The sequence below is a fragment of the Galeopterus variegatus genome, unplaced genomic scaffold (assembly GCF_000696425.1).
Source record: "Galeopterus variegatus unplaced genomic scaffold, G_variegatus-3.0.2 Scaffold192, whole genome shotgun sequence".
NCBI lineage: Eukaryota > Metazoa > Chordata > Mammalia > Dermoptera > Cynocephalidae > Galeopterus > Galeopterus variegatus.
Window position 1 is genome coordinate 782288 of NW_007726303.1, and position 12452 is coordinate 794739.

Sequence of the window (12452 nt, forward strand, 5' to 3'; positions counted from 1 at the left end):
CGGTAAAGTCTACTATTTTGTGGTAAAAATACCAGTTTAGTGCAGTGGGGGAAATGATTATTTCTCCCTAAATGGTGCTTGTTCCTGAATGGTATAAATGAAACTTGACTCCTCTCTCACCTTATACACAGAAATAAATTCCAAATGAAACTTCAACTTAAATGTGAAAGGTAAAATAATAAGGCTTCTAGAAGATAATATGAAAAAAATATCTTCATGATCTTGGGGTGGACAAAGATTTTCTTTAAACAAAACACATAAAGCAGGAACAGTAAAAAAAAGATTTGTAAATTGAATTACAGTGGCATTAAAAACTTATTTTATTAAGAGCATGAAAGGCAAGCTACAGAGTGGGAGAAGATATTTCGCACTATATATAATCCATCAAAAACTTCTATCCAGCACACACACACACACACACACACACACACACACACACATACACACACTTTCTGTAAATAAGAAATCAGTATAAAAAGTTGACAACCCAATAACATGACCAAAAGACCTAAATATCTTATAAGAGAGGATATTAAAATAGTCAATAAACATAAAAAACTCATTAAAATTATTAGACATCAGGGATATGCAATTTAATTCCATAATAACATATTACTACATACAATTTGGAATAATAAAATTGGAAAAAAAACATTAAACATTGGCAAGTGTGTGGAACAAATGAAACGCTCATACACTGTTAGTGGAAGTAAAATTGGTGCAACCACTTTAGAAAACTCATTGATAGTTTATACTAAAGCTGAACATATGCATACCCTATGACCCAAAAATTCTACTCCCAGATACACATACAACAGAAATGCATTTATATTTGCATTAAAAAATGTACAAGATCAGTCATATCATCTTTATTTATAATAGCTCCCAACTGAAAACCTAAATGTTCAGCAACAATAAACTACATAAATAAATTAAGGTATATATATTTAGTGAAATATTCCACAGCAATAAAAATCATATAGCAACATAGATGATGTTGGAAAAATAGAATAGTTTGGTCAGGGCCCTCGCCTCGGGTCCAGTTGGGTGTGGTTCAGCACATCTTTTGTAGGCAAATTGTGTGTATGTGTGTATGTGGAGTTAGTGCATATGTACGCCAATATATCTTTTTAGTTTTGTTGCTATTCTTGTGTTCTTTAGAGAGTTTTGGTGAAGCAGGTGGGCGGGTGTCTGCCTGTGGGCGGCTACTGCTGCAAGCAGCCATGCTTTCCAACCTACAGCTTCCAAGGACCTGTTTGCCAGTTGCCTAGCTCATAGACCTGAGTGTAAGGGGTCTAGGGGCCCAGCCTGGTGTGTGAAGGGTTTGTGACCCAGTCTGGACATGGGCTCAAGGGGTCTGTGAGCACCAGGCCCAGCCCTAGCTTTACAACTGGCGTCATGAACAGGATTAAGAGTTCTACAATTGGCGATGTCGACAGGATTAGATGTCCGACATTAGCCTGAGTGTGACAATTGGTGTAGTTGGCAGGTAAAAGTAGCTGGACAACTGGCATGGTCATGTAGCTTTACAACTATTGTTACGAACAGGATAAAGAGCTCTACAGATAAGTATAATATATAAAATGTTGAGCAACATAAGAAAAAAAATAAGTATTGTTTAATTCCATTTATATGAGAATCCCACAAAACTAATTGATGGCAATAAAACCCACTAAACTAATAACCTATGGTGGTAAAAGTCAGAATAGTAGGTACATTTGTGGGGGTTAGTGTTTGAGAGGTGCATAAGGGAGGCTTCTGGGGATCTAATAATGTTCTAGTTCTTGATCTGGTTGTTTACTAGGTATATCCATTTTTGAAAACTAATCAGGCTGAACCCTTAATACTTATACACTTTGAGGTTTGAATATTATACCTCAATAAAAAAAAATTTACCCAAAAAGAGGTCAGGGTATACAAAAATGTTCCAAATTAAAAAGGCAAGAGTTGTGGTATTAATAGTAAACAAGGTGGAATTCAGGTGAAGAGCCCTTTTTTTTTTTTTTTAATGAAACAAACAATGGTGACTAATGGCAAAGGTTGTACTTTAAAATGTGGATATACTTTCTGAATACCTACACATAAAATAAGACAGCATGAATATTCTTAAAAAATAAAAACACAACAGATACAAAGAAAAAGAGACAGAAACACATTAATAGTACAATATTTTGATTCACCCATTCTCCACCCTTGGCGGGTAAAGTAATCGAAATATAAGTAAGGACATGAAAGGCTTAAATAACATAACAAAGTAACAGTTAGAGCTACTCAATGCTACCTTTAGAATTTTCTAAATAACTCTTGGGTTAAAGAAATGTGAACAAATTTCCTACTATATAGAAATTAATGCTAATGATATCCCAATTTATGGAAAACTATGTGATACATTTAATGCAGAATTCAAAGGGAAATTGAGCATTGAATACTTACATCAACATGTAAGAAATAATAAATATAAATGAATTAAGCATACACCACCAAAAAGTTTAAATGAGAAACATAAAATAAAGGAAAGCAGAGGAAGTAACTAATAAAGATAAAAGCAGAAATTAAGCAAAAAAAAAAAAAAAAAAAAAAAAAAAAAAAACAAAAAAGAAAAACCTATTGTTTGGGGCTAAAAAAAAAAAAAGCAAAAATTAAGAAAAAAAAAAAAAAGGAAAGCAGAGGAAGTAACTAATAAAGATAAAAGCAGAAATTAAGCAAAAAAAAAAAAAAAAAAGCAAAAAAGTAAAACCTATTGTTTGGGGCTAAATAAAAAAATAAAACAGATCAACTGTTAGCCCAATTAAAGAAAAATAGAATCCCAACTTTTGCATATGTTGCAAAATTTCTATAATGCTTTAAAGAGAAACTACAAATATGCAAAATAAGAAATTATAAAGGGTAAATAATTTGAAAAGGGGATTTTACCAAAACTTTAAAGAATAGATAATCCCAATAGTATTTAAACTGTTGGGCATAAAGAAAGAAGAGCCTTGGTAAAAAAGATCAATGTCTGATTATAAAAAGCTGATTAAAAGAAGAGATACCACAAGGAAAGTTAAAAGTTGAATTGAGAAAAATATTTGGATCTCATGTCACAAAGGGATAATCTTAATCTATGAAGTCCTACAAATTGATATAAAAGTACAAATGATCCTATAGAAAATGGGTAAAGTATATGCATAGATGGTTCACAGAAAAAAAATTTAGGGAGCTCTTAAACGTTTGAAAAGGTATTTGACATCATTTATAATATGTGAAAGGTAAATTGTAACAACACTGACATATCCTTTTTACTTATTAGACTTGGAAAAATAAACAAACTTGATAAACAGTGTTTACATGCTATTGCTAAGAGAGAAAACTGTTGCAAATCTTAAAAAGAGTTATTTGGGAGTAACTGTAAAAATGAGACAGGCATACTCTTTGACCCAGCAACTCCAATTTTAGGAATTTATCCCATCGATATACTTACACATGTAAAATCAGGTACATACCAAGGTTAGTCACTGTAGCATTGTTTGTAAGACCAGAAGTTTGGTAGCAAACTAAATGTCCTTTAACAGGTAAACTGCTTAAATAAATTACAGTACATGCATGAAATTCAATAATCATACAACAATTTTAAAAAATGTAATAAAATAAAAAGACAGGATACACTGTAAAGTGAAACAAGCACAATATAGTAAAGTGCATAAAATGGGAAGCAAAAAAGAAAATGTTTTGGTTTGTTTACAAATACAAATTATCTGAAAGGATAAAAAGAAACAATAATGTTTATTTTTTTAGGAGGATGGAAACAGAGTTTTGTTCAATTTCTTTTTGATGTTTGAACCATATAAATGTATTACTATTCAAATTAAGATTATGAATGAGAATTTAAAGTCAGGTTAGGTTATTATGTAAATTCAATATAGGATTTCTGACTATGGGAAAATATGATTAAAGTAATATTTTAAGGAGATTGATTTTGCAACACGACATGCAGAATGAATTGTAAAAGAGAGAGATGGAAAGTAGAGACACCTACTCTAGGTGATACTCTATCTAGGTATGTGGAAATAATAAATACCTAAATTAGGATGGTGCCAATGAGAATGCAAAAGAAAGGGTAAATGTATGAGACAATCTTTAAAATAAAACCATAAAATAAGAATTAGAAAGATATGATTAAAAGAAAAATTTATACGGAACTAGATTCTATATAGCCTAGATTCTCAAAGAACAATGATAAAATACTAACAACTTTTAAGAGATAAAGTAAATTGAAGAAACGTTGCAATTCTTAATTTCTAAAAGTCCAAATTCATTGCTTTATAAAAACATTATTAAATTTTTATAAACTTGTTTGAAATTCAAATAAAAAATAATGTAAATAAAAAGGAATTACAATTTTTGCTAGTCTGTAAAAATAGATCTATAGTTCAGTATCAAAGATATGCCTAATATTTTTGGTGCTTAAAAACTTACATTTTACTATATATTCATTATAGAAAAATCAGAATAAACAGATAAATAAAAATTTTTTAAAAAACCAGGTAAACCACCCATAATCTCACTACCCAAAGATTCATACATGACTTAAAGACTTATCCCTAGAAATCTTTATCACATTTTTTATATGTTTTAATGGGCTCATATTTTATCTTGATGTTTTACTTTACGCCATATTATACTATCATTTTTCTTTCTTTGTCAGTGAATATACAGGTTTCCAAATTGCGGTCCAGAGGAATGGTATAATTTGCTCCTGTACCTATAGTATATACTTCCTACTAATTCAGTTCTAGCCATAAGATGACAAAGTTTCTGTGTAATATTACCAATTTTTATCTGCTACTTTTTATTAAGGTATGTGCAAAATAACCCTCCTTTAAAATGTATTTAAAAGTATTGTGCTCATACCTCTGATCTTAATTTTATTTTGGGCCAAAAATATATATATATATATTTTTCCTTTTTGTCTTTTTTTACTGACCGGTAACGGGATCGCAACCCTCGGTGCCGCGCCCGCACCTTGCTCAGCCAGTGAGCGGGAACCGGTCTCCACATGGGATCTGAACCCTCGGTGGGAGCGCCTCTGCACTCCCAAGCGGCGCACTCTCCAGTGTGCCACCAGGCTGGCCCAGGCCAAAAATATTTTTAAAGACATTTATTTCTATTTGATTTTTGAAATTTCAGAAACTGAGTTGTACCTAATTACTAAAATTATTAACTTCACATTTTAAGAATTATGAAAATAAAGCAATAGATTACTGCAGTGAATTACCAGAAGCCTGAAAAATACCGTTCATGTTTACCTGAAGTGGGAGATTTGCAGCGCTCAAGTTCTGGAGGAACTGGATTGTCATTCAGCTCAGTTAAACCTGAAAATATAATGACAAAAAAAAAATGAGATTAATATTGCTAGCACTTCATACGTGGTCCTATTTCTTAGTTCCTTTATGTTTAAATAGGCTTTTTCCCCCTGTGAAAACTACTTTCCCATGGCCATGTTATGTCAATTATTCTGAAAATTTGTTTAAACAAGTGATACGGAAAAAGATAAGAAGCAATAACTGACTGACACACAAAGGGTAATTAAACATGGATGGTTGAAAGATATAAAATCCCTTTTTAAAAATTATTTTCGTTTGAAATAGATGCTTTAATAAATGACCCAATTTCATCTGAAAATAGACCAAGAGTAATAAGAACTAGAAGGGTTTTTATAAAGAGTTAGTCAGATCTTCTACTTTCAGGAGAAATGGTTATTACCTTTTAGAAGATGTTTAGAGATGCTGCAAATTTAAAAATTTTAATTTATTTGTAAAAATGCAGTATTGTGCATTATCAAGTGATTTGTTCAATGGTATCAAATTCCATCTTATAACAAGCACTATACTTTCTTATTTTTAATATTTCTTACTTTCTTTTCTGTCACTTTCTTGACAAGTACAAGGACAGTCACAATAGATTAATAAACATTTTATAATTTTCACTACCTGCCAGTCTGTATTCCTATGGAATTTGTAAAATCTCCTTCATTGTGGTTTTCCTATCCTTGTTGGAAAGTCTCACATACTTTTTCCTTTGTAAATAAATCTCTACTTTAATGTAAGTCCCCCTGCCCAGAAACATTTGAGAGCTGTTGTTGATGACCAAAATCATCTTTGCTCATATTCTTTCCCATCACTCTCTTCTTTATACAGTTTGTACCAATAAATTTGCTATAGTTTCAAAAACTCATAGGATTTTGGAACTGAAAAGGCCACATTATAATAACCTAGCCTAACATTTGTTTCATAGATGAGAAACTGTAAGTTCAAAGATTTTATGCTATTTACTCAAGCTCACAGAACTAAGTCAATGACAGAGTTTGAATAGAATCCAGATCTCCACAGTACAGATTTTCAATACTATATTATTTGGCACTATATCATTTCAAATGCTCATAGAGTTTTGAGCGCCAACTGCAGGGCAAGGCTTATTGTTTGCTCTATTTCTTACATCACTGAAAGTTTTCAAGACATTTAACTTAATGCTTATTCAGTCTTTAAATTTTTAACCATAATATACCTATAATATTTTCTGATATAAGTATTATTATTAATCTGGAAATAGACAATCATCAAACTAAACTGTCTTGAACACAGTCTTACCCCTAGAGATACAAATTGGATAGGAAAAAGTTTATCACTAAGTAAGCAATAAATGTTAATCTACAGAGTTGCTATGGAACTACCCCAGGCACTCCTTGAAAATTTACTGACTTAAACAGGCTTTGCTATCTGACTGCAAATTAGAAGCAGCAGGTAGTAAAGGGGAGAATGCTACTAGAACAAGAAACATTAAGAAAGGGAACTTGGAACAACAGACAAGGAGTAGGCAGAGAGGAACTATAATGACTACTGAGTGATCTGAAAATATTTAATAGAGGGTTGGTGTTTTACAGATCTTAGAAAGACTTTGAGGACATCACTATAAGTTGAGTCAGTCAATAGAATTTATAAAATGCCTAATGTGCTCATGGTATTTGTAGTAACAGTAATAATAGCAACTAATATTTATTATTTTATAGCTAATACTTTGCTAAGTACTTTATCTAAATTATCTCTTTTACACCAAACAATAATACGATAGGTTATATTATTACCCCCCCATTGAATAGATAAGAAAACAGATGCAGAGAGGCTATTACATGAATTCTGCAATGTTACACAGCTATGAGCTAGGAGAGTTGGGATGTGGTCACTATATTTTAATAGGTAAGAAAGTATGAAGTATATGTTAGAATTTCATCAAAAATTTAAAATAAACAATTCAGTGATCAAAGAGCTAAGCTTCACATATCTGGAAAATACCACATTTTCTATTTCTGTACTGTCTATTCGATCTGTTGTTTTCCCTAGTTCCTTCTAAATTCACCTGCTTTCTTGCTCAACGTGGACCTAATAATATAATAGTAAAACTATTGCTATATGTCAATTTACAATGTGTCCAAACACTAAACTAAATATTTGTATAGTCATCATCATTCAATCTGTATAATTATTCAAAACAATCATTATTCGGGCTGGCCCCATGGCTCACTCAGGAGAGTGCGGCACTGGTAGTGCTGAGGCCCTGGGTTTGGATCCTATATAGGGATGGCCGGTGTGCTCACTGGCTGAGCGTGGTATGGGCAACACCAAGCCAAGGGTTGCAATCCCCTTACCGGTCAAAAAAAAAAAAATCATTATTCAAAAATTGCAGTGATGCTTCATCCCTGTAGAAGACTTGGAAATACAGAGAAGGGAGGGGGAGGGGGTAAAAACTACATAATTTCACCCATAATTTTGGCTTATTTTCTTTCTCCCATAAGTATTTTTAGTCTCATAAAGACAGTTTCATATTCTGATTTTTCTATATAATATTATTTCATAAATAATTCCCCCATTTCATTAGAATTTCATCCCATCATTATAAGGACATATCATACTTTAACATGTGAAACATGTAGGTTTTCCAGTCTTTTGTATACTAAATAACACTAATAAATTTGTGTAAAAGTCTTTAGTTTTTTTCTATTTAGCTATAAAATATTGCATAATCTCTCCACTATGGTATGACAGGAGCTATACATATTGCATTATCACCAGCAACTATGGGAATTCTGGTTACTCAATATCCTCACCAACACTAGGTATTATCAGTCTTTTAAAATCTTAGCCCTTCTAGTTATAGTAGTATCTTATTATGATTTTATTTTAAATTTCCCTGATAACTACTGACAGTTGGAACATTTTAATATGCTTATTGGCTAATAATATGTCTTTGTTTGTGACGTTCCTATTCATGTGTTTGGCTAATTTTTTCTGTATGATTGCTTGTCTTTTTGTTATGTAGTGGTAGGAATTCTTTATATTTTTTAGGTAAAAGTCAGAAGTAGGTACTGTGAATATTTTCATCCAGTATGTGATTTATCTTTCATTTTTTTAACGGTGTCTTTTGATGAGCAGAAATTTCATTTAATTGAAGGACAATTTTTCTTTTTTTTTTTTTTTAAGTGGGATTTCTTTTTGATTCCTGTCGAACTAATCATTGCCAACCCCAGGAGCATGAAGATATTATTCTTTGTTTTCTTCTAGAAGCTTTGCAATTTTTAGTTTTCATTTTCAGATCTATAATTCATCTCAAGGTAATTTTTGGTTATGGCATGAGATAGGGATTAAGGTCTATTTTTCCCCACATATGTTTGCCTAGTTGTTCCACCATTATTTGTTAAAAAGACTTTCCTTTCTTCATTAACTTTTATTGATGCTTTGTTAAAAATAAATTGACCATACATGTGTGGTTCTGTTTCTATACTCCCTATTCTATAATCATTGGTTTACTCATCTTTTTCAAATACCACACTATAATAATTAATATAGTTTTATAGTACAGCTTGAAATCAGGTAGAAAATCCTCCAACTTTGTTCTTCTTTTCCAGTGTTTTAGTTACTTTAGATACTTTGCATTTCCGTATAAATTTTAGAATGACTTTGTCAATTACTACAAAAGATATGCTAGACTTTTATTGGATTGTGATAAATATATAAATTTGGTATAATAAACATTTTTTTAAAAACTTGAGTCTTGCAATCCATAAACATGATATTCACCTCCATGTAAATGAATTTTAAAAAGCTTCTTTCTGCAATATTTTGCAGACTTCAGTATATACAGGTCTTGTACATGGCATTTTTCAAGTCTTCTATTTCCTTTTCTATCTTCTGCCTAGTTATTGCATTCATTATTGAAAGTGGGATGTTGAAATTTTCAACAGTTATTGTTGAATTGTCTATTTCTCCCTTCTGTTCTATCAGGTATTGCATCATGTATTTTGTAACTCTATTATTAGGTGTATATATGTTTATAACTGTTAAATCTTCTTGATCAATTGATACATTTATCATTATACAATGTCCTTTATTTCTAGTAACTTTTTTTTTGCTTTAAAATCTATTTTTTTCTAATACTAGTATAGGAACTCTAGCTTTCTTTCTTTCTTTTTTTTTATAGACAGTTCTGCAATACTAGTTGGATACTTTGACAGCTCACATTCAATAATGAACAGAACATCTAGAAAGATCAGTGGAAACTCTACCTTTCTTATGGTTGCTGTTTGCATGATCTTTTTCCATTTTTTCCTTTCAACTTGTTTGTATCTTTCAATCTAAAGTGTGTCTACAGCATACAGTTGAATCTTAATTTTAAAAAAATAACATCACATCTATGTCTTTTGATTAATTGTTTAATCCATCCCCATTTAATGTTATTGATATAGTTGCATTACACCTGTCATTTTCCTTTTGATTTTCTACATGTGTCATGTCTTTTTTGTTCCTCTAGTCCCTTCTTTACTGCTTTGTTTGACATAATATAAATACTTCCTGTGTAACATTTTAATTCCTTTAATAAATGTTTTACTATGTATTTTGGAGTATTTTTAGTGGTTGCTCTAGGACTCACTATATACATCTTATCAGAATCTACTTCACATGTATACTAACTTAATTCCAGTGAGATATAGAAATGTTACTTTTCAATAGCTATATTCTCTCTTATGTGAAGTTATTGGTATACATATTACATCTATATATGCTATAAACCTGATATGAGTTGAATGTGTCTGCCAAAGTTTAATGTATTAGAAACTTTATCCCTAATTTGACAAGTTAAGAAGGTGGGAAATCCTATTATGGTAATTGAAAGGTGGAGCCTTTAAGAGGTGATTAGATTGTGAGAACTGTGCCCTTGTGAAAGGATTTATCCACTCATGGAGTAAATGGCATGGTTCTGATGGCTTTACAAGGAGAGTGAGTGATTAATTTAGCTCTCTCTTGCCCCTGCCATTCTCGCCATTTGATACCCTGTGCTGCTGTGAAGAGTCACCACCCCCCAATGAGGCCCTCACCAGGTACATCCCCTGGACTTTGGACTTCCCAGCCTCCAAACTGTAAAAAATAAATTCTATTTCTTTGTACATTACCCAGTTTCAGGTATTCTGTAATAAACAACAGAAATGGATTAATACAAAACCCAACAAAACATTATTATAATTATTACTTTACATAATTTTATGGCTTTTATAAAAGCTGAAGGAAGAAAAGAAAGCAAGCATATATTTATAGAATATGTTTATTAACCTTCTGATTTACCATCTGGTATCATCTGCTTACTCAAATACAACTTTGTTCCCACCCATCTCCTTTGTACTGTATTGACAAATATATTTCATTTCTGTATTGACCCCAAATTACAATTATATATATGTTATTTTATAAATGCTTTTAAAATCACTTGAGAAAAAATATGCATTTATACTTTCTTTTCTAATTCCAAAATTACCTTAACAGTGCTCTTTGTTTCTTTCTGTAGATGCAAATTACCATCTGGGGTCATTTTCTTTCAGTCTGAAAAACTTCCTCTAGTATTTCCTGTAAGGGGGCTCTGCTAGCAACACATTCTCTGTTTTTGTTTATCTGGGAATGTCTATTTTACCTGCATTTTTGAAAGTTACTTTTGCTGGATGTAAGATTATTGGTTGACAGTTTTTTCCTTTGACCACTTTGAATATGTCATCCCACTGCCTTCTGGCCATCATCATTTCTGATGAGCTGTTAATGTTACTAAAGTTCCTTTGCATGTGACAAGTCATTTTTCTCTTATTTTCAAAATCTTCTCTTTGTTTTTGCCTTTCAGAATATTTACCATAATGCTTCTGGTCATGGATATTTTTGCATTTACCTTTCTTTCCATTCATTGAGCATCCTGAACGTACAGATTAATGCTTTTCATTAAACTTGGGAAGTTTTTAGTCATTATCTCTTCAAATATTTTTCTACTTTTCTTTCTCTCTCCTCCCCTTCTGGTAATCCTATTATGTGCATGTTGGTGCACCCGATCATGTCCCACATTTCTCTGATGCTTTGTTCATTTTTCTTCATATTTTTTCTCTCTGTTCTTCAGAATGCAAAGTCTCTACCAATTAAGTTTCAAGTTCACTGGTTCTTAATTCTCCCAGTTCAAATCTACTGTTGAGTCCTACCAGTGCATTTTTTCTTTCACTTATTGTAATTTTCAACTCCAGAATTTCTATTTAGTTCTTTTTATAAGTTTTATCTCTTTATTAATAGTCTCTGTTTGATGAGACACTGTCAGTGTAGCTTCCCTTACTTCTTTAAGCATGGTGCCTTTTAGTTCTTTAAACATAACAGCTGCTGTGAGGTCTTGGTCTGATAAAACCAACATCTGAGCCCTCACACAGGCAAATTCTGTTGCCTCCGTGTTTTCCTGTCAATGGGTCAAACTCTCCTGTTTCTTTGCATGTCTTAGAATACCTTGTTGAGAACTGGACATTTTAGGCAATGTACTGTAGCAATTGTAGACCTGATTACTAATTCCCCTCCCCCTCAGTTTTTGTTGTTGTCCTTTATTGTTTATTTGTTTAGTGACTTGGCTAGACTACTTTAGCAAAATTTATTTCCTCTACATTGTGAAGACTTTGATGTTCCTTCACAGAAGGCACAGGCTTCAGTATACATACAATCACACTGGAATGGCAGTGGTTTTACCAGAGTTCTCTTTGACAATCTCTTTCCCTGATCTCTCAGATAAGCTATCTGCCTCTGTTGTTATCAAATACAGCTATTAGGCTCCAAAATCATAACTAGGGGATTGCTCTATTGTTTTTGTTGTGGGACGCATTTTGTGCAACATTCTGATCTAATTAAATTTGGTCAGGGGTCATTTTTGAGGCCAGTCTTTAAGGTTTGTTCAAATCCCAGGATGGCTCTTCTTAACTCTCCTTGGCTTTCACTGGTGAGCTAGCTCACCTAGGGTCTAACTTGTTCCTCTTAATTAAGAGGAGCTATCAGCCTTCTCCAATTTGATTATCACCAAATTCTCCACTGGTTTTGAGAGGACCCAGGCTTGAACTTCGCCACACTCTGTTTCAAATA

The 12452-nt window shown here is 32.2% G+C and overlaps 1 protein-coding gene across 1 annotated transcript in view; it reads right to left on the bottom strand.

Annotated features, from left to right (window-relative positions):
• STXBP5L (syntaxin binding protein 5-like) overlaps nt 1-12452 on the bottom strand; it is a gene marked incomplete at its 5' end in the record, with an annotated part of 166822 nt that overhangs the window by 68084 nt on the left and 86286 nt on the right. Inside the window, one exon of the mRNA XM_008564944.1 lies at nt 5286-5351. Coding sequence (XP_008563166.1) covers nt 5286-5351 — 66 coding nt within the window. The remainder of the gene's footprint in view (nt 1-5285; nt 5352-12452) is intronic.